General features: G+C 34.7%; 1 protein-coding gene across 1 annotated transcript in view; it reads left to right on the forward strand.

The window, feature by feature from the left end:
- Positions 1–17,799, forward strand: part of DACH2 (dachshund family transcription factor 2) — a 605,734-nt gene extending 587,935 nt beyond the window's left edge. The window contains exons 9-12 of the mRNA XM_036839293.1: positions 1,005–1,153; positions 1,279–1,426; positions 15,632–15,778; positions 17,696–17,799. Of these exons, the coding sequence (XP_036695188.1) occupies positions 1,005–1,153; positions 1,279–1,426; positions 15,632–15,778; positions 17,696–17,799 (548 nt within the window). The remainder of the gene's footprint in view (positions 1–1,004; positions 1,154–1,278; positions 1,427–15,631; positions 15,779–17,695) is intronic.
- The last annotated feature ends 9,957 nt before the right edge of the window (positions 17,800–27,756 follow it).

Here is a 27,756-nt window from a genome sequence, read left to right on the forward strand (position 1 = left end):
ATCTGTGCAAAACAAATCTGAAATATCTTATTAGACAAAAATCCTATTGGTGTCTCTTCATATGAAGCTAAGAGGGAATCTCATTAAAGTAATTAGTGTGTGGGGGAAGTTAATATAAAAATATAAAGGGAGAAAATATACACTTTGTGGTTTTACACATAGGTGGTTATTTTTTTCATAAGAAATATTCTTCAAAATAAAAGGTAACACTGGAAACAACCCAGATGCCAAACTAGTGAATGATTAAACAGACAGTCATGTATCCATGCAATAGAAAACTTTTCAGCAATAAAAAGGAAAAAAAACACTGATACATGCCACAACATGGATGAACGTCAAAAACATTATGCTAAGTGAAAGAAGACAAACACAAAAGATCACTTATGATGTGATTCTATTTATGTAAATATCCAGAAAAGGCAATCCCATAGAGATAAAAAGTAGATTAGTGGTTGCCAGGAGCTGGGAATGGGAAAGGAGATTAATTGTAAATGGGCATGAGGGGTATTTTGGGGGTGATTGAGGTGTTCTAAAATAGATTTTTGGTAATGGTTGTACGATTCTGTAAATTTACTAAACCTCATCGATGCATACAATTAAAATAGATGAATTTTATTATATGTAAATTATACTTCAATAAAGGTGTTAAAATATGGAGATGATAGATATAGATAGATAGATTTAAAGAGAAAAACTAAAAAGCAATTAGTGTTTTACCAGGAAGTGATCTGATTACTTAATTTATAGATATTAATAAGCATGTCAAATTTGTTTCTCCAAATTTTATGCCAATTAGCAGTAAATGTTGATTCATTTTCACTGATTCTTTACTGAAACATTTATTTGAGAAATGAGAGGCAGCTGGGAAATAGGTATGACTTCCAGTTATGAGTTTTCCATCATTTAGCTTTAGAAACAAAATCTTTATAGAGATGAAGGAAACATAGTGAAAATTTTGAGCTGTTAGTTTATGAACCTTCTGATATTAATTTTGTTTCTTGCAGAAGAGGTACCCGTTCAAATTCCAATGATGAAGTCACCCCTGGACAAGATCCAACTGACTCCTGGGCAGGCATTGCCTCCTGGATTCCCTGGACCATTAATTTTTGCTGATAGTCTGTCCTCTGTGGAGACTCTGTTGACCAACATTCAGGTCAACAATATTTCTATAAACAAAATAAATGTAATACAAGACATTAGCACCTACATAAATTATTTCATATTTGAGAAATTAAAACAGATAAGATGAACTGCATGTCATTTGCTGTACTTTGACAGGGTCTACTGAAAGTGGCTTTGGATAATGCTCACATCCAAGAGAAGCAGATTCAACAAGAAAAAAAGGAACTGCGAATGGAGCTCTATAGAGAGAGAGAAATTAGAGAAAACCTTGAAAGACAACTCGCAGTTGAGCTTCAAAGTAGAAGTAAGTTTAACAAGTTCAATATAAGTGAATAAGTAAAGATTGTGTTGGAGATATTTTCAGTAGTAATAGAAATATTCTCAGGGATAGCCAGGAACTGCTGAAAACAAATGACAAGTTAAGAATCAAATACTGTGTGCAATCCACAAGGTAAGATGTTTACACTATTTCTCTTTGTAATTAAACATAATGAGCAAGATCTACACTTCATTTTTGGAAACATGAATATTCTTAGTTCTCTCACAATTTCACAAAATACTCCTGGATATATATATATATATATATATATATATATATATATATTCTAACAATTCCTTATGTATTAAATGCTTACTCTTTGCCAAGAACAATGTTCGATTCTGGGGTTAGAAGATAAAACTCAGTCCCTGTCCTTGAAAGATTTACATTTCAGAGGACTAGCACAACCAACCAGCTAATTATAAGACAAAGTGGAAAGAACAAAGATGTACATCATATATGTTTATATAGAGAGGCGGTAGTTAGCTCAGCTTGGTGGTGTGGGGAATTGATGGTCGAAGGTTTTCTGATGCTGACACTTGAACCTGAGTCTTGAAGAAACAGTAAGCCAAGAAAAGCATGAGAGTAACTGAGTGATCTGGTCATTCTAGAACAATGAACATAGGCATGGAGGCAAGAAGCCTCAAACATGGGCAAATATATACAGTGTATTAATACCATGACTTTGAGTTTTATGAAGTGAATGTTGGGAGATAATGCATAACGAAAGTAGAGGCTAAATTATAAAGGCCATTTTCTTTTTTAACATCTTTATTGGAGAATAACTGCTTAACAATGGTGTGTTTGTTAGTGATGTTTATAACAAAGTGAATAAGCTATACATATACATATATCCCCATATCTCCTCCCTCTTGTGTCTTCTCCCACCCTGCCTATCCCACCCCTCTAGGTGGTCACTAAGCACCAAGCTGATCTCCTTGTCCTATGCAGCTGCTTCCCACTAGCTACCTATTTTACTTTTGGTAGTATATATAAGTCAGTGCCACTCTCTCACTTCGTCCCAGCTTACCCTTCCCCCTCCCCATGTCCTCAAGTCCATTCTCTACGTCTGCGTCTGTATTCCAGTCCTGCACCTAGGTTCTTCAGGACCTTTTTTTTTTTTTTTAGATTCCATATATATGTGTTAGCATATGGTATTTGTTTTTCTCTTTCTGACTTACTTCACTATGTTTGACAGACTCTAGGTCCATCCACCTCACTACAAGTAACTCAATTTTGTTTCTTTTTATGGCAGAGTAATATTCCATTGCATATATGTGCCACATCTTCTTTTTCCATTCATCTGTCAGTGGACACTTAGGTTGCTTCCATGTCCTGGTTATTGTAAATAGAGCTGCAATGAACATTGTGGTACACGACTCTTTTTAAATTATGGTTTTCTCAGTGTATATGCCCAGTAGTGGGATTGCTGGGTGGTATGGTAGGTCTATTTTTAGTACTTTAAGGAACTTCCATACTGTTCTCCATAGTGGCTGTATCAAGTTACATTCCCACCAACAGTGCAAGAGGGTTCCCTTTTCTTCACACCCTATCCAGCATTTATTGTTTGTAGACTTTTTGATGATGGCCATCCTGACTGATGTGAGGTGATACCTCATTGTAGTTTTGAGTTGCATTTCTCTAATGATTAGTGATGCTGAGCATCCTTTCATGTGTTTGTTGGCAAACTGTATATCTTTGGAGAAATGTCTATTTAGGTCTTTTGCCCATTTTTGGATTGGGTTGTTTGTTTTTCTCATATTGAGCTGCATGAGCAGCTTGTAAATTTTGGAGATTAATCCTTTGTCAGTTGCATCATTTGCAAATATTTTCTCAATTCTGAGGGTTGTCTTTTCATCTTGTTTATGGTTTCCTTTGCTGTGCAAAAGCTTGGAAGTTTCGTTAGGTCTCATTTGTTTATTTTTGTTTTTATTTCCGTTTCTCTTGGGGGTGGGTCAAAAAGGATCTTGCTGTGATTTATGTCATAGAGTGTTCTGCCTATGTTTTCCTCAAAGAGTTTTACAGTGTCTGGTCTTACATTTAGGTCTTTAATCCACTTTGAGTTTCTTTTTATGTATGGTGTTAGGGAGTGTTCTAATTTCACTCTTTTACATGTAGCTGTCCAATTTTCCCAGGACCACTTATTGAAGAGGCTCTCTTTTCTCCATTGTATATTCTTGCCTCCTTTATCAAAAATAAGGTGACCATATGTGCGTGGATTTATGTCTGGCTTTCTATCCTGTTCCATTGGTCTATATTTCTGTTTTTGTGCCAGTACCATAAGGTCTTGATTACTGTAGCTTTGTAGTATAGTCTGAAGTCAGGGAGCCTGATTTCTCCAGCGCCAGTTTTTTTCTCAAGATTGCTTTGGCTATTCGGGGTCTTTTGTATTTCCATACAAATTGTGAAATTTTTTGTTCTAGTTCTGTAAAAAATGCCATTAGTAGCTTGACAGGGATTGCATTGAATCTGTAGATTGGTTTGGGTAGTATACACATTTTTACAATGTTGATTCTTCCAATCCAAGAACATGGTATATCACTCCATCAGTTTGTATCATCTTTAATTTCTTGCATCAGTGTCTTATAGTTTTCTGCATACAGGTTTTTGTCTCCTTAGGTAGGTTTATTCCTAGGTATTTTATTCTTTTTGTTGCAGTATTAAATGGGAGTGTTTCCTTAATTTCTCTTTCAGAGTTTTCATCATTAGTGTATAGGAGTGCAAGAGATTTCTGTGCATTAATTTTGTATCCTGCTACTTTACCAAATTCACTGATTAGCTCTAGTAGTTTTCGGGTAGCGTCTTTAGGATTCTCTATGTATAGTATCATGTCATCTGCAAACAGTGACAGCTTTACTTCTTCTTTTCCGATTTGGATTCCTTTTATCTCTTTTTCTTCTCTGATTGCTGTGGCTAAAACTTCAAAAAGTATGTTGAATAATGGTGGTAAGAGTGGGCAACCTTGTCTTGTTCCTGATCTTAGTGGGAATGGTTTCAGATTTTCACCACTTAGAACGATGTTGGCTGTGGGTTTGTCACCTATGGCCTTTATTATGTTGAGGTAAGTTCCCTCCATGCCTACTTTCTGGAGGGTTTTTATCATAAATTGGTGTTGAATTTTTTTGAAAGTTTTTTCTGCATCTATTGAGATGATCATGTGGTTTTTATCCTTCAATTTGTTACTATGGTGTATCACATTGATTGATGTGTGTATATTGAAGAATCCTTGCATTCCTGGGATAAACCCCACTTGATCATTATGTATGATCCTTTTAATGTGCTGTTGGATTCTATTTGCTAGTATTTTGTTGAGGATTTTTGCATCTATGTTCATCAGTTATATTGGCCTGTAGTTTTCTTTCTTTGAGACATCTTTGTCTGGTTTTGGTATCACGGTGATGGTGGCCTTATAGAATGAGTTTGGGAGTGTTCTTCCCTCTGCTATATTTTGGAAGAGTTTGAGAAGGATAGGTGTTAGCTCTTCTCTAAATGTTTGATAGAATTCGCCTGTGAAGCCATCTGGTCCTGGGCTTTTTTTTTGTTGGAAGATTTTTATCACAGTCTCAATTTCAGTGCTTGTGATTGGTCTGTTTATATTTTCTATTTCTTCCATGTTCAGTCTCGGAAGGTTGTGCATTTCTAAGAATTTGTCCATTTCTTCCAGGTTGTCCATTTTATTGGCATAGAGTTGCTTGTAGTAATCTCTCATGATCTTTTGTATTTCTGCAGTGTCAGTTGTTACTTCTCCTTTTTCATTTCTAATTCTATTGATTTGAGTTATTCTCCCTTTTTTCCTTGATGAGTCTGGCTAATGGTTTATCAATTTTTTTTTCTTCTCAAAGAACCGGCTTTTAGTTTTATTGATCTTTGCTAATGTTTCTTTCATTTCTTTTTCATTTATTTCTGGTCTGATCTTTATGATTTCTTTCCTTCTGCTACGTTTGGGGATTTTTTGATCTTCTTTCTCTAATTGTTTTAAGTGTAAGGTTAGGTGTTTTCTTTCAGATGTTTCTTGTTTCTTGAGGGTAGGATTGTATTACTATAAACTTCCCTCTTAGAACTGCTTTTGCTACATCCCATAGGTTATGGGTCATAGTGTTTTCATTGTCATTTGTTTCTAGGTATTTTTTGATTTCCTAATTGATTTCTTCAGTGATCTCTTGGTTATTAAGTCGTGTATTGTTTAGCCTCCATGTGTTTGTATTTTTTACAGATTTTTTCCTGTAATTGATATCTAGTCTCATAGCACTGCAGTCAGAAAAGATACTGGATATGATTTCAATTTTCTTAAATTTACCAAGGCATGATTTGTGACCCAAGATATGATCTCTGCTGGAGAATGTTCCATGAGCACATGAGAAGAAAGTGTATTCTGTTGTTTTTGGTTGGACTCTCCTATAAATATCAATTAAGTCCATCTTCTTTTATGTATAATTTAAAGCTTTCGTTTCCTTATTTATTTTCATTTGTATGATCTTTCCATTGGTGAAAGTGGGGTGTTAAAGTCCCCTACTATGACTGTGTTACTATTTTCCCTTTAATGGCTGTTAGCATTTTCCTTATGTATTGAGGTGCTCCTTTGTTGGGTGCATAAATATTTACAATTGTTATATCTTCTTCTTTGACTGATCCCTTGATCATTATGTAATGTCCTTCTTTGTCTCTTGTAATAGTCTTTATTTTAAATTTTATTTGTCTGATATGAGAATTGCTACTCCAGCTTTCCTTTGATTTCCATTTGCATGGAATATCTTTTTCCATCCCCTCACTTTCAGTCTGTATGTGTCCCTAGGTCTGAAGTGGGTCTCTTGTAGACAGCATATATATGGGTCTTGCTTTTGTATCCATTCAGACAGTCTATGTCTTTTGGTTAGAGCATTTAATCCATTTACATTTAAGGTAATTCTTGATATGTATGTTCCTATTACCATTTTCTTAATTGTTTGGGGTTTGTTATTGTAGGTCTTTTCCTTCTCTTGTGTTTCCTGCCTAGAGAAGTTCCTTTAGCATTTGTTGTAAAGATGGTTTCATAGTGCTGAATTCTCTTAGCTTTTGTTTGTCTGTAAATGTTTTAATTTCTCTGTCAAATCTGAATATGATACTTGCTGGGTAGAGTAATCTTGGTTGTAGGTTTTTTCCTTTCATCACTTTAAATATGTCCTTCCACTCCCTTTTGGCTTGCAGACTTTCTGATGAAAGATCAGCTGTTAACCTTATGGGGATTCCCTTGTGTGTTATTGGTTGTTTTTCCCTTGTTGCTTTTTATATTTTTTCCTTGTATTTAATTTTTGATAGTTTGATTAATATGTTTCTTGGCATGTTTCTCCTTGGATTTATCCTGTATGAGACTCTCTGTGCTTCCTGGACTTGATTGTCTATTTCCTTTCCATATTAGGGAAGTTTTCATCTATAATCTCTTCAAATATTTTCTCAGTCCCTTTCTTTTTCTCTTCTTCTTCTGGGACCCGTGTAATTCAAATGTTGGTGCATTTAACATTGTCCCAGATGTCTCTGAGACAGTCTTCAATTCTTTTCATTTCTTTTTTATTTATTCTGCTCTGCAGTAGTTATTTCCAATATTTTATCTTACAGGTTGCTTATCCGTTCTTCTGCCTCAATTCTTCTGCTATTGATTTCTTCTAGAGAATTTTTAATTTCATTTATTGTGTTGTTCATCATTGTTTGCTCTTTAGCTCTTCTAGGTCCTTGTTAAACGTTTCTTTTATTTTCTCCATTCTTTTTCCACGACTTTTGATCATCTTTACTATCATTACTCTGAATCTTTTTCAAGGAGACTGCCTATTTCCTCTTCATTTGTTTAATCTGGTGGGTTTTTACCTCACTCCTTCATCTGCTGTGTGTTTCTATGTCTTCTCATCTTGCTTAACTTACTGTGTTTGAGGTCTCCTTTTCATCACCTGCAGGTTTGTAGTTCCCATTGTTTTTGGTGTCTGCCCCAGTGGCTAAGGTTGGTTGAGTGGGTTGTGTAGGCTTCCTGGTGGAGGGGCCTAGTGCCTGTTTTCTTGTGGATGAGGCTGGATCTTGTCTTTCTGGTGGGCAGGACTGCGTCCAGTGGTGTGTTTTGGCGTGTCTGTGTCCTTATTATGATTTTAGGCAGCCTCTGCTAATAGGTGGGGTTGTGTTCCTGTCTTGCTAGTTGTTTGGCATAGGGTGTCTAGCACTGTAGCTTGCTTGTCATTGAGTGGAGCTGGGTCTTAGCATTGAGATGGAGATCTCTGGGAGAGTTTTTGCTGTTTGATATTATGTGGAGGTAGGAGGTCTCTGGTGGACAAATGTCCTGAACTTGGCTCTCCCTTTGCACCCAGAGCACCAAGACCCTGTCAGCCACATGGCTCAGAAGAAAAGTTAGGAAAAAAGAAAGAAAGAAAGAAAGAAAAAAGTAAAATAAAATAAAAAATTAAAAAGAGAAAAAAATAAGAAGAAAAGAACAGTCAAACCAAAAAGCAAATCCACAAATGATAAAAAAAGCACTAAAAACTATACTAAAAACAAAATAAAACAAACAAACAAAAAACCGGACAGACAGATCTCTAGGACAAATGGTAAATGCAAAGCTCTACAGACAAAATCACCCAAAGAAGCATGTACATACACACTCACAAAAAGAGAAAAAGGAAAACAATATATATATCATTGCTCCCAAAGTCCACTGCCTAAATTTTGGGATGATTCGTTCTCTGTTCAGGTATTCCACAGATGCAGGGTACATCAAGTTGATTGTGGAAATTTAATCCACTGCTCCTGAGGCTGCTGGGATAGATTTCCCTTTTCTTCTTTGTTCACACAGCTCCTGGGGTTCAGGTTTGGATTTGACCCCGCCTCTGTGTGTCGGTCATCTGAGGGCATCTGTTTTTTGCTCAGAAAGGATGATTTTAAAGGAGCAGCTGATTAGGGAGCTCTGGTTCACTCAGGCCAGGCGGAGGTAGGGGTACGGAATGTGGGGCAAGCCTACAGTGGCAGAGGCCAGTGTGACGTTGCAACAGCCTGAGGCACACCGTGTGTTCTCCCGGGGAAGTTGTCCTTGGATCACGGGACCCTGGTAGTGGCAGGATGCACAGGCTCCTGGGAGGGGTGGTGTGGAGGGTGACCTGTGCTTGCACACAGCCTTCTTGGTGGCTGCAGCAGCAGCCTTAGCATTTCATGCTCATCTCTGTTGTCCATGCTGATAGCCGCGACTCGGGCCCATCTCTGGAGCTTGTTTAGGCAATGCTCTGAATCCCCTCTCCTCGCGCACCCCGAAACAAAGGTCTCTTCCCTCTTAGGCAGTTCCAGACTTTTTCCAGGACTCCCTCCTGGCTAGCTGTGGCACACTAGCCCCCTTCAGGCTCTGTTCACACAGCCATCTGCAGTCCTCTCCCTGGGATCTGAACTCTGAAGCCCGAGCCTCAGCTCCCAGCTCCCACCCATCCCGGCTGGCAGGTGAGCAGAAAAGCCTCTCAGGCTGGTGAGTGCTGGTCGGCACAATCTTCTGTGCAGGAAACTCTCCGCCTTGCCCTTTGCACACCTCTTGCTGTGCTCTCCTCTGTGGCTCCGAAGCTTCCCCCCCGCCACCCCTCTTCTCTGCCAGTGAAGGGGCCTCCTAGTGTGTGGAACCTTTTCCTCCTTCACAGGTCCCTCACAGTGGTGCAAGTCCCATCTTTATTCTTATGTCTCTGTTTTTTCTTTTTTCTTTTGCCCTACCCAGGTACGTGGGGAGTTTCTTGCCTTTTGGGAAGTCTGAGGTCTTCTGTCAGCATTCAGTAGGTGTTCTGTAGGATTTCTTGCACATGTACATGTATTTCTCATGTATTTTGGGGGAGGAAGGTGATCTCCACGTCTGACTCTTCCACCATCTTGAAGGTCCACCCATAAAGGCCATTTTTAATCCTGTAAAAGATTAGCTTAGACTTTGTCCTGTAGGTTATGGGAAGTATTAAAAGATAAGCAGCAGAGTGATCTAGTCTGCTTTCAATCAGATAGACCGGTGTTGGGAATAGATTAGACGGGAATTGGAGTAAGACTACAAACAAGGAAACTATGTAAAAGGGGATTGCCCTCATCTAGGCCATGGTGATGAGGGCTGAATAGGGTAGCATAAGTATGGATGAAGAAAAAAGTGAGAGAATGGGAAATATTGTACAGAAATAGAAATAACTTTCTAACAATGGGTAGGCATTTGATAATCTATAGATGTGGATAATGAGACTAGCTCGTTTCAAAACCAGAGAAAATTCAAAACCTTAACCAATAATTTTCACCTCTTCCTTATATTTACCATAAAATACAAAACAGCAGCAAAAGTGACTATTGTGCTTTTCAGCTTCTTTCTCTTCTTTGCTTATTCTTCTATAGAATGATCACAAAGCAAAAGTCAATTAAAAGAGTTAAAGAGTGGGAATGAGAGGCAAAAAGGGAGAGAAAATTCACAACCCAGATAATGCCTCCCTAAACTAGGAAGAATTACTCCAGTCGAGTGAAATCCACTAACTTTATACTATTCCAGTATAGCATATTATATTCTGAAATTTGCATCAAGAAATTGAAATTTTACTGTATATTTTCCTTAAGACCTAAGAATTATTAGTTCAGTTCAAAATGGAAATTCAGTCGTTACATTTAAAAAGAATTAAACCTCTTCTTATCTTGCCAAAGTCATTAAATACTACTAAGCAAAAGCTAAATTGTCTTTTTAAAGTTTGGAGAAATTAGTTTATTTCTGATATTTGGGGTGCAATATATATTATTATGATTAGGAGTCATAAAAGCACATTTGTTTAGTAGGGAAATTATTTATACTAAAGTACTAAATATGTTAAATATAATAACATTCACAAATTGACTTAGGAAAATCTACTACATATAGTAAAATTGTCTTCTAACTTTTAGGGATGTACTGATACTGATTTCTATTTACTAACTTCTTACAGAGTCTTCAGGTCTGTCTTTATAATTGGTATCATATCTATTGTCTTTTAAAAAGTCTTAGACATTGTAGATGTAATATTGTATCTATTATCAGATTTACTATGAAGCATTTATTATTTAATAAATTTAGCAATTTTTATGATATAATAATAATACCACTACTAATATTCTATCATCATTACTACTACTGTCATTACTGTCACTACTACTAATACCATCACTACTACTACTACTACTACTACTACTACCATCACTAGCTAATGCTTATCAATTGTCTGCTATGTGCTAAGCACTGTTTTTAACATTTTACATCTTATGACTAGCATAATGAAAAGAAACTACTCTGTTATCCTCATTGATTTAGAGAAACTATCTGCTTCATCTCTATGAATCTCAGCATCATCATCTATTACAATAGTTGACTGCATGATCACTTAAATTCCTTTCTAGTTGCCTAAATATCTCATACCCAGTAAACCTACTTTTTAGGACAAAGGGTGAGCTCTTTATCTAAAGTCATATGATTGAAAAGAAAAATGGAGAAAATTGATATTGTAGTTAAAAAGTAATATCTCCCCAAGTTTATAGAAAAAATAGTAGCAACATATATAAAGAACATATGTAAAACTATATATATGTTTATAGTAAACTGTATATATATAAAACTATATATATAGTAAGAATCCCTATGAGTATCTTTTTTTAAAGAAAACATTGTTTCACACTTATACATTCCTTCTAACTACCTTTTTTTTCCTAGCCAGAATGTGTTACTTGAATTAAACATATGTTATAATATTCTTTGCAGCTTAAACACTTAGAACCAAAGAATGATAGAGCTACAAGCGAGCTTGGAGCTCATCTGTCTTGGTTCTTGACCAACTATACGGTCCCCAGGCTTTGAAACAACTACCCATATGATCTTTGGCCCTCAAGCTATGAGAACTACTAGTTCTGGGATCTTGAATAAATTTCTTGACCTCTCAAGGACTCAATTTCCTCATCTATAAAATGGAGATAATAATATCTTCCTTGCTGAGTTGTTGTAAGTTTTAAATGAGATATAGTCCTAGAAAAATGTTCAGTACATGGTAGGTCCTAAATAAATTATAGTTATTATTTTTATATAATTTTTATTGTAATATTCTGTGGCATTGTTTATAATATATGGAATCATAAATTTCAAGGGAATCAACATATGGAATATTTTTGAATAAATAATTTTACTAGAAGCAAAATTTTGTCTTATCAAGGACATTGCTATACATTAATTTGAATAAATCTATGTTTTTGATTTAAATACTTTACTAAATGCTTTATTTGAATGATGATAATTAAGTATAATTATGATAGTAAAATCTTTTTATGCTTAACCTTATTTAATAGTCTTTTACCAAAAATAACAGAAACCATACATTCTCGGTGTCTTTATTCCAAGATTTCCATCTTGTTATTACCTTAGTCCTCTGAATTTTTGTCTAAATGAATATAAATTTAGATGAATAAATGACTCTCTTTAAGTTGCTGAAGGTCATTTATATGAAAAGACATTGAACTGTGAGATAAATACAACTGAAACTCAAATTAGCATCATATTCACTTTAGTGCAATCAAAATATTTTAATTGTATTTGAATAATTTTAAGATTTTTAAATGTCATATAATTTATAATTTTGTTTAATGTTCCTTGAATATTTTTCTATTGTCCTAATATCAATATCTTAAATTTTTACAACTGATTTAGGAAGAATGTGAAGGTCGGTCTGCTTAGAACCCCGCAGTGAACCAATATATTGCTGGAGCCCAGTAATTCTGTTTGAGAAATTATCACAGATTTCAAGGTTTCAGAGAACAGTAACAATCATACATTAGGGCACTTAAAGTTTCTAGTTAAGACATAAGGCCTTGAGAGTTGAGTTATAATTGTTTTTACCTCTTCTTTACCTTTTCTGTTTATGAAAGAAATGTTGTTGTGCCTTTACAGATTGCTTAACATAATCATTGCTGAAAGTTATTCTCTTTAAAATGTAGAGATAGATTCAAATATAAATATATGGAGAGAGACAGAGTCTGATGATATGTGCATATATTTAAAGAGATAGATATTTGCCCTAAAAACTGGTAACATCTCAAAGAAATAGACCCTTGACACTGTAAGTTTTAAAAGACATACAATGTTTTTTTCTTTTTCTTCCATACATCTTTTTAATTTTCATCTTTATTGGAGTATAAATGCTTTACAATGTTGTGTTAGTTTCTGCTGTACAACAAAGTGAATCAGCTATATGTATACATATATCCCCATATCCCCTCCCTCTTGAGCCTCCCTCCCACCCTCCCTATCCCACCCCTCTAGGTCATCACAAAGCAGTGAGCTGATCTCCCTGTTCTATGCAGCAGCTTCCCACTACCCATCCATTTTACATTTGGTAGTGTATATATGTCAGTTCTACTCTCTTACTCCATCCCAGCTTCCACTTCTCCCCCTGTGTCCTCAAGTATATTGCCTACATCTGTGTCTTTATTCCTGCCCTGCCACTAGGTTCATCAGTACTGTTTTTTTAGATTCCATATATATGCGTTAGCATACGGTATTTGTTTTTCTTTTTCTGACTTACCTCATTCTGTATGACAGACTCTACATCCATCCACCTCATTACAAATAACTCAATTTCGTTCCATTTTATGGCAGAGTAATAGTCCATTGTATACATGTGTCACATTTTCTTTATCCATTCGTCTGTCGATGGGCATTTAGGTTGCTGCCTTGTCCTGGCTATTGTAAATAGCACTGCGATGAACATTGTGGTACATGTGTCTTTTTGAATTATGGTTTTCTCAGGGTATATGCCCAGGAATGGGATTGCTGGGTCACATGGTAATTCTATTTTTAGTTATTTTAAGGAACCTCCATACTGTTGTCCATAGTGGCTGTATCAATTTACATTCCCACCAACGTTGCAGAAGTGTTCCCTTTTCTCCATACCCTCTCCAGCATTTATTGTTTGTAGATTTTTTGATGATGACCATTCTGACTCGTGTGAGGGGATACCTCATTGTGGTTTTGATTTGCATTTCTCTAATGATTAGTGATGTTGAGTATATTGTCATGTGTTTGTTGGCAATCCATATGTCTTCTTTGGAGAAATGTCTGTTTAGGTCTTCCACCCATTTTCGATTGGGTTGTTTGTTTTCTCAATATTGAGCTGAATGAGCTGCTTGTTTATTTTGGAAATTAATCCATTGTCAGTTGCTTCATTTGCAAATATTTTCTCCCATTCTGAGAGTTGTCTTTTCATCTTATTTATTCTTTCCTTTGCTGTGCAAAAGCTTTTAAGTTTCATTAGGTCTCATTTGTTTATTTTTGTCCCTTACTCTAGGAGGTGGGCCAGAAAGGATCTTGCTGTGACTTATGTCATAGAGTGTTCTGCCTATGTTTTCCTCGAAGAGTTTGATAGTGTTTGGCCTTACATTTAGGTCTTTAATCCACTTTGAGTTTATTTTTGTGTATGGTGTTAGGAAGTGTTTTAATTTCATTCTTTTACATGTAGCTGTCCAGTTTTCTCAGCACCACTTATTGAAGAGGCTGTCATTCCTCCATTGTATATTCTTGCCTCTTTTATCAAAGATAAGGTGACCATATGTGTGTGGGTTTATCTCTGGGCTTTCTATCCTTTTCCATTGATCTATATTTCTGTTTTTGTGCCAGTACCATACTGTTTTGATTACTATAGCTTTGTCATATAGTCTGAAGTCAGGGAGCCTGATTCCTCCAGCTCCATTGGCTCTTCAGGGTCTTTTGTGTTTCCATACAAATTGTGAGATTTTTTGTTCTAGTTCTGTGAAAATGCCATTGGTAATTTGATATGGATTGCATTGAATCTGTAGATTGCTTTCAGTACTATAGTCATTTTCACAGTGTTGATTCTTCCAATCCAAGAGCATGGTATATCTCTTCATCTGTTTGTAGTGTCCTTGATTTCTTTCATCAGTGTTCTACAGTTTTCTGCATACAGGTCTTTTGACTCCTTAGGTAGGTTTACTCCTAGGTATTCTATTCTTTGTATTGCAATGGTAAATGGGAATATTTCCTTAATTTCTATTTCTGATTTTTCATTGTTAGTATATAGGAATGCAAGAGATTTCTGTGAATTAATTTTGTATCCTGCTACTTTACTAAATTCATTGATTAGCTCTAGTAGTTTTCTGGTAGCATCTTCAGGATTTTCTATGCATAGTATCATGTCATCTGCAAAGAGTGACAGTTTTACTTCTTCTTTCCCAGTTTGGATTCCTTTTATTTCGTTTCCTTCTCTGATTGCTGTGGCTAAAACTTCCAAAACTATGTTGAATAATAGTGGTGGAGTAAGCACCCTTGTGTTGTTCCTGATCTTAGAGGAAGTGCTTTCAGTTTTTCACCAATGAGAATGAAGTTGGCTGTGGGTTTGTCATATATGGCTTTTATTATGTTGAGGTAGGTTCCCTCTATGCCCACTTTCTGGAGAGTTTTTATCATAAATGGGTGTTGAATTTTGTCAAAAGTTTTTCTGCATCTATTGAGATTATCATATGATTTTTATCCTTCAATTTGTTAGTATCACATTGATTGATTTCCATATATTGAAGAATCCTTGCATTCCTGGAATAAACTCCACTTGATTATGGTGTATGATCCTTTTAATGTGCTGTTGGATTCTGTTTGCTAGTATTTTGTTGAGGATTTTTTACATCTATGTTCATCAGCGATATTGACCTGTTTCTTTTTTGTGACATCTTTGTCCCATTTTGGTATCAGGGTGATGGTGGCCTCATAGAATGTGTTCGGGTGTGTTTAAAGACATACCATGTTTTGAAACTCAATAAATATCTTTAGATTTTCTGTGTTTTGAAATATGTATAGGAATAACCTGATGAATAATAAGAATATTTTTCTTAATCAATTTATAAAATATTTCATGCTATCACTAAATTCCTGTAGTCAAAGTAGAAAAGAATCTTCCACCACTACTACCACCACCATACAAATACATGTGTATTATAGAGCATACTTACTGGAGATGTGAAAGCAAAAATAAGTTGGTTGCATAATTGAATAATCTTTGGTTGAGTCTAATGATAATTGGAATCAAAAGAAGCTAATCTTATGTTGACTTATACATTTATATATCTCTCTGAATCTGTATCTATGGTTTATAATTCATCAAAACCGGCAACCTGATTTCAATGACTAAGCCTTTGCAAACTATTTCCCTTTCCATATTTTAGCTACCATGCAAAAGCGCCTGAAGAAGGAGAAAAAAGCAAAGAGAAAACTACAAGAAGCCTTGGAATTTGAATCAAAGCGAAGGGAGCAAGTGGAGCAAGCACTTAAGCAAGCCACTACTAGTGACAGTGGATTGAGGATGTTGAAAGGTAATGTCTGTATTGCACCTTCACACTCAAGGTACACAAAGCAGAGAGAGGGAGAGAGCCGGGGAGGGAGAAGGGGAGAGGGAGAGGGGGAGAAGGAAAGGAAGGAGGGAAGGAGGGAGGGAGGGAGAAGCTTTGTCCAGGAATACAGTAATTAAAAAATCAATTTGAGGCCAAGTGCTTTAGTTCATTAATTAAATCTGTCAAAATAAGCCCTATTCTGGGAGATATAAATAGTCTAGGAACAGGAAATCCTGCTGCTTTTTGCAGAAGAAGTAATATTGATAACTTCCCTGCACTTAAAATGTAAGTGTTTTAGGTCCATTCGTGTTAAAATATGCTGATGTTTGGTGTACTTTATTTTAATGAACTTTAGAATGCTGGTTCCTTTAATGCAGATTGCATCAGTGATGAGGGCTTAAAGAGTGCCTGGTTGAAAATGAATGTTCTAAGTAAATTCCTGGAGCTCCTGTGAGAAGAGGTGCTTCTGTCATGAAATCTCTTAATTCCAAACTTTTCTGATTCCATTTTAAATTATGAAACCCCACAACGTAATTTCATTTCATAGGCTATTCAAGTTTTTCTTTCATAGCACATTAACAGCTGGTATATCTAACTGATATGTGTGCATAACAGGGATGAGCCTAAGAATATTATACACAAGCATACACATACTCCATACCTAATATGACACACACATGAACTAAAAGGGGGTTACTTCAAGTGTCCCATACTAAGAATGAATAGAGAATACTGTACAATGTTCAATCGTATTTTTACCTTTCCAAAAGTTCAGTTCCCTTTTTACTGTGACTGCCTTGGATCATTGTCCTCACAATCGATAGAAATACAGAGGTAGATTATTAGCTCATGACAGCCATGACTCATTGAGACTCAGAAGAGAGAAGATAAATAATAATACATCAATATCTCATACTGAGGAACATCTTAGACAGTGGGAGCCAGCAATGGGGCCAATATTCTATGCACTCTAATTATTTGAGGCTCTGAACATGTAATTCTGAGGAGGTTTGTCATTTTTCTTTTTACGTATTTGAAATCCACCCATATGTGAATTCCACTCTAGCTCCAGTGTTCTCTGTTATAAAGGAAAAGCAGCTGTTTCTACAGCATGATGGGTAACTTGTATTCAAATCATTTCTTTCTCACATCAATCCTTGATGGATGATATATGGGCGTCTGTTATCACATTACCCAAGGGTGTCTGAGCAAATGTATATATATATATATATATATATATATATATATATATATATATATATATATAAATGGCCATATTAAGCTATGCTTCATGTATATGAATAACTTTTAGATAATCACATTTCATATTTAAAATTGAAAATAAAAATCCCAACTCTTTGTTTCTTTTTCTCAACTTTTTTTGAAACAATTCATGTATCTCTTGGTCCCTAGGACCAGTACTAAATAAAGACCACAAATCATAGCCTGTGTTTTGGTGTTCATGTGCATTTAGCATAGAGATAATCTCATCATCTATCACATTTTACAAACGGAAAATATACCATAAGAATGGGGCACTTCTACTTATGGAATTATATTCAATTTTTTTTTATTCCACAGTCAGGGCATGTTACCTGATAGTCTGAGGGGGTTTTATGGACAGATTATTTTCCCGAGTTTTATCTCTAGAGTGTAAAATGAATAAAGAATTATTTACTATATACCTGGAAATATATGTCCAATTGTAAAATTCAGCTATGGTTTATAATTCTCCCTCCTACCATTAAAAACATATAGACATACAAAAAACAAAAACAAAATGCCACCCAAAGTCTCATGTTATCTATAGGACCAAAGCACTGGTGAATAGAGTTTTCACTTTAAATGGAATCAGGAAAAATAGAAATGTACCTTAATATTGAATGTCACTTCTTTCAGATACTGGGATTCCAGATATTGAAATAGAAAACAGTGGAACTCCTCATGATAGTACTGCTATGCAAGGTACAGTAAACAGTGTACTTCTTTCTGTAACTGCTTAATATGTGACCCCTGGGAGTGGGAAGGGGATAAGCTCCTATGTTGATACTTTTCATATAAGGAAAATAAATAAATAAGTTTAACTTTTCTTACTTCATGATAGAGGAAAAAGTTTGCAGTGTTTATTGAGACTATGTATTTAGGGACTAATAATTTTACATACACAATGTGAGCAAATTTCTTGTATGTTTATCCATTAAAAGGATGTACATTTATATGTAAGGCATATTCTAAAAATGCAAAATGTGAATATAATTTACCTTTCAGAAGTATAAAATAATATGCTTTTTAAATCTCACTACTTTACTGTTAGTAAAAGACACAGGTACAATAATCATAACCTATCAATATTTGCAAAGTATTCTAGGCAACATTTTTATCAATATTTAAGTCCTGATGCTAATTTTAGATACTTTTCAAAACCGACTAAATATGAAAATAAGAGCAGGACTTGTAATACATAATTTGCAGGATTCCCACAACTGTTTAGATCCTTTATAATATTTTTAAAAGTATTTAGTAGTAAGAAAATAGGGAAAACAAATCAATATAGAGTCTCATTGGAGTGCAAAGACAGCTAAAAATAAAAATTGAATTTGACCACTGGAGTTTTTCAGTGTCTTTCTAATGCAGTTTTCTAGCCCTCTGTATGCAGATTACATTTATTTTCACATTCATGTCTCACTCTAATAAAAAAGAAAAGGCATCTCCATGAGAAAACGATTTCCTAACTTTCAAAAAGGAAGACAGCCGTTGAAAGGTTGCCTGCTGGATGTTTAACTAATCAGCGCCTTTCCACGGTGTAATGACTGGATATCTATGAAGGCAACAGAACTGGATGTGACCAAAAGATCCATGTGGGTTCATCTGTGGGTCACCATTTTGTGTGGCAACTTCAGAAAATTTAGAAATCCTGACTCATGTAGTTTTGCACATCATCTTTGCAAAACCAGGGGTGTTAGAGATCATGGATCTTCTGGTAATGCCTGATTCTGCTGCAGCTGGATAGACCTAATTAATGCATTAACTTTTGTGAAAGCATGCATGTTTAGCTCACTCAATAAAGCTTTTGCTGTTTCTTATCCCTCTTTTGCTTACCTGCTTTCTTCCCTCAACTTAAAGGCTCTGTCTGTGTGAGCAAAGCCAATTTGGATGGGACTCAGTGTTTATCCAATCAGTACACCACAGTGAAACATATAAATAAAGCCCCACTAGTTGTGGTTGCCACCATAGATCTAAGGTAGGGTTGAACAAGTCTGAAGCATTTGACCCCTTCTGAATCTGTGACACACACATATAGACCCAGTCTTTAAGGAGCATTGAGCTTGATTGGACCTTTCTTCATGGGATGTAAGGTCAGCTTTGTAACTGTAAGAGGTAAACCATCACTGGGTTGTATCTTTATTATCATTTAATTATCCTTGATTATCCTTTAATCCTATACTCCCAATTTATTGCAGTTTGTTTAATATATATATATATATATATATATATATATATATATAATTCTTTTAGTTCACAGTAGTAACATCTTTCCTAACTCTGAGATAAATATAAATTTTTGAACTGTCCTAAAGTTGCTTCATTTCCATGCAACAAACAACAGATAACTTATCCGTGGAAGGTCAGTTAGGTGATATAAGGAAAAGCTAGATTCACTATTTGGCTCAGTTTTTTATTTTAATGGAGTCTGCAAAGAATGGCTTTTGCATATTAATTTGTGATTAGGAGAGGACACATTTAATATTTGTTTTCAGTGAGCATGCTTTTAATAAGCTTTCCTAGTTTTTACTGGGTAAACAGGCGAGAATTAGCTGTACCTTTAAAAGGACTGAGATGGAACATATTTTAAAGCAAGAGGATTAACTTTTATATATATTTTTCAAATTACAAATCAAATTGTCTAGCATTTGTGGTTAATATTTTCAATATATGGTAAAGTACGGTGGGTTAATAATTCTTACTAAATGTCTGCCTTTTAGGTTATGTTAAATAGTATTCTTGATAAAAGTGGTAAAAATGAAAAAGTATACATTCTCACATCTCTTAGCACAGCATTTAAGCATGTTAAATGATAAAGTTCCTGTCATCAATTTATGAAAAACTAGAGTAAATGCTTTGTATTAATATGAGAGTAGAATCACAATATAATATCTAAAAGAAATTATTTTATGAGCAAAACCAATTTATTCTATTAGCCAGGGGAATAGGTGCCTGAAAATATTATCAGAATTAAATATAATTCATCAAATCAATCAATTCAAATAATTACCAAAAAATCTCAATAATATTACTTTTTGTTTAAGATGTTCAGAATTGAAAGATTACTTTTATATGTACCTATGAACTAGAGAAAATGTATAATGCTTGGAAAACAAAAGGCAAGCTTAACCATTGTTTTTCCATTCTGCCTAATAATTTTGCTCTTGTGTGCTATCGTTCCTTTCTTTTGTGACATATTTTGATACTGTTTTCATCTTTTTCACTTCCCTCAATTACCCATTTCTTAACTTGGAAGATTATTTCCCAGCATTATTTGTGAGGTTCAATTCATGCATGCCAATCCAATGCCATTTCCACAACTCATCTTCATCACAACAAACAATTCCAGCATCAGTGAAGTCTTTTCCTATTGTCAATAGCTCTGCTGGATAGAAATCTGTCATTCTTTTAGTGCTCTTTCTCTGAAATTCAATTAGTCGCTTTGTGACATTTCCTTAAGAGGACTTGGAAGAATGTTGCTTGGCCATCATTAGAAGTAATAAAGTCATATATAGGAGCCTTCGCTGGAGGTCCAGTGGTTAAGACTCCGTGTTTCCAATGCAATGGGCGCAGGTTTGATCCCTGGTCGGGGAACAAAGATCCCACATGCCACGTGGTGAGGCCAAATAAGTAAATAAATAGTAAAATAACTAAAAAATAAATAAACTCATATATAGTTTTATGATAATTTCCACAAACTTCCCATGTACTAGGATTCTTACATGTATTCTAAATCTCTTCAGGTTAGTTATTTTATGTCTTTTATGCTTTGAATGTTTGACAGACAAGGTATCATGCATAGACCACTTTCTGATAAAAGGTTCTCTGTATCCCTTATATTTTAGCAGTCTATGATAGCAACTCCTCCTGTATATTTTAAGGTGATTAAAAAATGAATACACACCCACTCTGATAGCGGTGTCCACTATTGCTGGCAGTGAAGGATATACACTAATATCCTCCCACACAGATTCCCATAACTCAGTTGGGGGCCCACAAGACAGCACATCAACCATCTTATCAACCAATCTCCATTTCACATAAAATAAACATACCAGGTGTCATTAAGTGTACCTTCAGATCAATGATTTTTGCAAATGACATTCAAGTACCATTTGCGTAGTGCATTTTTGCTGATAAAAGCAAATTAAATTAGGACAACTACAAGTGAGCTGATAAAAACTAAAACCGAACAGCAGTACCATTAGCTAACAAAGTAATATTTTCTCTTTACTGCATTCTGCCATTTAGTTATTATCCTATTGGAAATCTAATTATAATCCTTTTACTCCCTAGTCAAACTTCACAGTTTTTGCAAGCTTAGCACTGACAAGTGATTTCATTACCTTTGATTGCCCGTGCCCAGATTGACTTAACTTCACTTGGAGACCTAAAAGCCCTCTCAGTTTCCCAGATTCCCTGTTTGCACTTTACAGCAACAGCTCCTTTAATTAATTAGCATGAACGCAGTAACATGAACTGCTGAACAGAAAATAACATCATTTTATGATCACAGGGAGACTTCTCCTTTTGCATGTTTATACCTTAGTTAACTTTTGTATGACTATATTTCATTGTTAGGGGCTACTGGTACAGTGCATATTTCTTTAGTTTTTGAAAATTGATATCATCATCTTAATAATAATAATAGATAAAACAAATCCAGAATATGAAACTTCTATATTTTAGAAAACAGACAACAGCCTTCATGAACCGACTTTCTAGTAACAAAATAAAATAATGTTTAAAAAAGTTCAGAGGAAATAACATCATAAAGTACAAGGGCACACAATGACGCATTGCTCCCATTTTTGCCACTGCATTTGTTTGGGAAAAAACAAAACAATACAAAAAAGCTAGGAGCTGCTTTTGCAAGAGGAATGCCAATATCTTTGAATAATTTTTACATTTGCTTTTTAGCCTACATGCTTGACAATGACATAAAATGGTTTAACACTGGAATATATTTTTCATCTGATATTTTTTCAGATATATGGTGGAATCTTGAATAATTTTCCCTTCTTTTTGATACTGACACACCAGAAGTAGATAAGAAATCCAACCTACATGTCAAAGTTAAGCAAAATTTGATGAAAAAAATAAACATATTAAACCATTTGTTCCCTCTGAACCATTTTTTTTTTCAGAAAAAAAATGTGGGAGCTTATTCAAAGGGTATAAACTTACCGTTCTGATATGTGAAATCCATGATCTCATCTATGCAGCATTTGGTGAAGATGCCACTGAATAATTAAAAGCAAAGTGACTAAAGTGTTATTTGACTCTAAAAGCAACAGACACAATTTTAACATCTCTATGTTAATAAGAACACATATTTTACAATGTAATTTAATATACATATATTTATAGTATAGAATTTTAAATATATTTATACTATGAAATATATATGAATATGTATATTCTTATCCATTTTCTCAAAATCAATTTGAACAGTGTTTATCCTTCCTTGACCTTTGACACCTCATTATCTTCTCTCTTTGCTGCTCACTTGGTAACCTAAAACTACATTTTTCCAAAGAGCTTAAGATGCCATACCAATATTTATTGAAAACAATTACCCTTGGGCTAAGATTTTCTTTGCAGGATTTGATAAAATAGAAAGGAAAGTGATGGTAGGGGCAAGTAAGGGGACTGGAAAAGAGAAATCAACATATGATTTCTTGCCATGTATGTGATATGACAAGAAAAACTAAAAGGAGAACAGATAGAATTTCTCTACAGGCTTTTCTCCTAACTCCCACCAGAGTGTGGTTTACATCTTTCTCTAGGGGTTCTATAGACTATTTCCTGCCCTACCCTCATAACCATTAATTTCCCTCCCCTTTAATGTCTTGTCCTGTGTTGAAAGATATACATAGGCACTATAATATTCCCATTGTTAAGTAGAAATGTTCTCTTATAAAGTAGAAATACATAGCATGCCAGCGATTAGAGGGATTGTAGGAAGTGGGTCCCCTTTCCTCATAAATATACACTTTGAGAGTGGGAGACTTTTACCACCCAGAGAAACTTTACGCAACTGCCATCATAGAGTGTGAAAAGGCTGTAGCACACGGCCCACAGAAAAAATCCTAGCATCTTTCTCTAAAGCAGCAACATTTTTTTCCTGTAAGATTCATTAGATGGCCTCATTCATTTTCCTTTCTATCCCAGGAAGTATTTGTCTCTCATTTTCTTCATCCTCCACAGGATCTTTATTTTAACTGATTGTACTTCCCAACCCATGTCATACCTCTTTGCTGTGAAATACCTGTCAGATTATAGCACACATTATGCTTCTATTTCTTTCTTAGGAGGATGTGACAAACATTACTTGATACTTTAGGGCCTGGTTTTCATGGAGTGGCTTGCACCACTTACCACTGCATTGCTAAAAGAATATTTGCAGTGACTAAAATGCTGTCATGCTAATTATGATAATAACATAAAATCTCATCTACAGATCTAAGACTTACAAGTCTAGCTATATCTCACTCACATAATAGATGAAATTGTAGTTGTAGGGATAGCAAGATAGTGAGACTTGCAAAACAAAATATCAATAGGTTGTTCTGCTACTAAGCATTTTAGAGTCCACAGGGCTAATTCATTAATTAACAGGTCTTTCTGACTATAGTATAGGAAGAGTTGTTTAACTCAACTTGTATAACTGTTTAACTAGTCACTTTATGCCCCATCCTCTTTACATATGCAATACAATTTTTTAAGCTGAAGAGTCACCCTATCCCACTTACCAACCCAGATACACCTAAGGAATGTGCAAAAGGAAAGCCTTTCTTGGATTAAAAGTTTAAGTTTTATTTTTCACTTTCACATCTCTGTTTTAATTAAGAAAACAGACAGCATTTTCATAGAAGGCTGTAATCATAGGCCACTGTTGTCACATCACTTAAAAAATAGAATTATTATATTGCTGACATGTTGATGTGTGATGGTTCTATGCCAAGATGCTTATCACTCTTGGAATGAGGAATTGATATTCTAAAATTGGAACAGTGAAAAAAAGAAAGACAATACCTAATATTTGTATAACCTGGTGAAATTTTGCCATTTTTTTCTTTTTTCTTTTTTGGGGGGCTTAATTTTAAAAGGTAATTTATTGGGTGACTTAACTGACACTTCAAAGGATAGATTCAGGCCTGGCTGGATCCATAAACCCAAATAATAAATCCATTCAAAATGTCTCCCTTCCCAGTTCCTCCCAGTCTCCCTTCACTTTGAAGACTTTGATTTTTTCTTTTTAGATTTGGCTACATTTTCTTGTTCCATTGCATAAAATGTTGCAAGTCCAGGCTTATTGCTAGCTCTCTCATTGATAACATATTCCATCATAAAGAGGAACTTGTCTTTGTGCCATTCTTAATACACACATCCTCTAGCAGGATTATTCCTGTGTGATATTTAAGAAAGGTATAATTAACCCCTATTTTATAAGTAGGAAAATAACCCAAGAGAAGTTAATTGGCTTGCTATTGGTAATGGATTCTAAAACACAGGAATCTTAACTCCCTTACCCATTGTTTTCACTCTCAATCCATATTGATAATATCACTATCAATCCAAATCTGTAAAAATCTCTCATAGTTAGTAAGCTAGCTAGGATATTTAACTAGACTTTAATATTCTCCCATGCAAAACAATGCAGCAGGGCTGAGGTGGGGAATGGCTTCTCCAGTTTGTAGTTAATTGACCAAAATAGACTAAAGCCAACTATAATTTAATAATCACTTCTGCCTTAAAACTTTGCAGAGATTGGGGTAATACAAAAATTACACAAATGCAATCTCTCTTTTCTATTTAAAACTGTGTAGAGAAGCTGAAGTAGGAGTAGAAAAAAACTCTTCTATTTGTGGCTAAACTCACATCACCCTATTGGAACTAGACCTTAACAGATTTTCAGTTATCTAATTTTAGGCTAGGATTCCTTTCTATGGGCCATTAGCAGAAAGTTTTATTTGTTGTTCTCAGGAAATTTTTTCTCATTTTTGATGGCCATGTAACATTCAATTTTGGAAATTAAAGTGAATTTAAAGAAAAACGTTGTTTAGAATTTTTTACAGACCTCCTTGACATTCCTTAATTTGTTAATCACAAAGTTTATGATTTACTTGTTTAATGTTTGAAGATTAACACTAGTAGTAATCCACATACTTAAGTTGGAATCTACTTTACCTCAGTAATACAAATGGTTATTTGGACAACACTTTCACCAATTCCTCTATTAGCTTTTAAGAAAGCATCGTTTTTTTTATAAGCATTTCTTCTCTATTTCCCTATTCTCCCATAATTTAAGTGCTCTTATTTTCTTTAAAACAATACAAGTGAATGTCATGTTGATCTTAGCATTGGTGAGTAACTATTTAAAATGAGTGAGGCCAGGGAGATCAGCTCCATGCTTTGTGACCACCTAGAGGGGTGGGATAGGGAGGGTGGGAGGGAGGGAGATGCAAGAGGGAAGAGATATGGGGATATATGTATATGTATAACTGATTCACTTTGTTATAAAGCAGAAACTAACACACCATTGTAAACCAATTATACTCCAATACAGATGTTAAAAAAAATTAAAAAATTAAAAAATAAAATGAGTGAGGCAAAACCTGCAACTCAAATCTTACAATCTCTTGGTAACTGCATTTCAAACTTCTATGGGAAATGTTGGATGTGGTCATTTTTAACGTTGTTCAAATTAACATTTAATGTTTTTCCATTACTCTCATTTTCATTTTTCTCCATATTTTGATTCCATTTTATGATTACTTTGAATTGAGGAATTACAGTGTTTTTCTAACAGTTCAGCATACAAAAGGAGTAATTAAAAGTTATAAAAAGAAGAACATAGTTCTACTTTTAAATATTACATTAAGAATTTTCCTGGCGGTCCAGTGGTTAAGACTGTGCTTCCACTGCAGAGGGCGCGGGTTCGATCCCTGGTCGGGTAAATAAGATCCCACAAGCTGAGTGGTGCAGCCAAAAAATAAATAAATAAAAAGCTAAAACCAGCCTAAAAAACAAAAACAAACAAAAGGTAAAACTATAAAGCTTCTAGAAGAAAACTTAGGAGAGTATCTTTGCAAACTTTGGTTAGGCAAAGTCTTTTTAGAAAGGACATAAAAAGCACTAACTATGAAAAATTGTTAATTGGGTTTCATAAAAGATTTTAAAATCTGTTCGTCCAAAGATGTCAAGAAAATCTAAAGACAAGTCAAAGACTGGGAGGAAATATTTACATTACATACAGCCAATGAAAGACTTGTGTTCAGAGTATATAAATAATTTGTACAACTCAATAATAAAAATAAAAAATAATTATTACATTAAAATATTTCCAATATGCATCCTATACAAATCTCAAGTAAATTTGACCTTATAAAACATTTTGTAACTATGTACTTCTGGAAGGTAGGTGATAACGACCCTAGATTTTTTTACAGCAATGACATAGACACGTAAGTAGCTTACCTCTTTTTACCATGACATCATCTATAACAAGAAGTAGTGAAAGAATATGGCATTCCACATATGACATAAGTGCTTAGAATGGCTTAGTATGGCTCCTAACATAGTCAGCATTCCATGAATACTAGTTTTTTATTTATTCTCCTTTTCTTTTCTTTCTCTTCCCTGCTGGAAAGTAGAGTTCAAATATTTCTAGAGCTCTTAGTGTAGCTCAAAATTTGCAGGTCTGTGTATTGAACACATGCAATTTTGTTGCTATTTTATAACTGGTCTATAGGAGGCACAATGAAGTGGTGGGAAGAAGTCTAGTAGTCAAGATTTCTCAGTTACTAACTGGCTAACTCTGTTAACTAACCCTGAGAAGTCATTCAATTTCTCTCTCCCTTAATTTTAGTAAAATAGTAATATTTGCCTAATCCTCCTCGTCAATAAGTTAGATCCATACTCTTTGACAAGTATAAGTACAGTATATTATTATTACTATGCCCTATAAAATACATATGAAGTTAACATTTGTGTTTGTATATGTAGATTTTAATAAGGGTGAAATAAATGGCATATAATTGATATATAAAACCATCTCTAAAACATATGTTCTTCAGTATATAGTTGTGGTAAATATATTTTTATATTTTATCCCCATATGAGAATAGGAAGATAGCCATATCCCTTTCTAGGGTGTTTCTTACAAGAACTAGAGATTAAATAAAAGAGAAAAGTGTATATTAAAGAATTAATTCACAAAAACAAAGTGAGTTAAACGCAAGTGAGAGAGGTTGATACTCCATTATTATACCATTTGCAAAGAAAAGATGACTTTTACTGGTCTTTGTTTTGATTAAAGTATAAGTCAGAAATTTTTTAGGGCTAATAAGGCTAAGTGGTTATTATTTTCACTAAACCTCCATTTTTTTTGCAAAAGTGCTACATTATAAAATAAGCACTAGATCTTTCTGAAAAATGACTCTAAAACAATGCTTTTCTCTAGAGAAAGAGGAATCAAATGCTATACTTTTATTTATCTGCCCCTATCTTACAAAGGTCTACTTTTCCTACTCTCAGATTAGAAGCACTGTATTTATATTACTGTACTAATATCTAACTGGACCCCAAACTAACCTCACTACTGTTGCTTATTTGATTTGAGAATGTCCCATTCTGAACATGTTTGACAATTGAAGTAAAGTTCATACAAATAATCGCATATTTAATTTGGA

This window comes from Balaenoptera musculus, chromosome X (genome assembly GCF_009873245.2).
Source record: "Balaenoptera musculus isolate JJ_BM4_2016_0621 chromosome X, mBalMus1.pri.v3, whole genome shotgun sequence".
Classification (NCBI taxonomy): domain Eukaryota; kingdom Metazoa; phylum Chordata; class Mammalia; order Artiodactyla; family Balaenopteridae; genus Balaenoptera; species Balaenoptera musculus.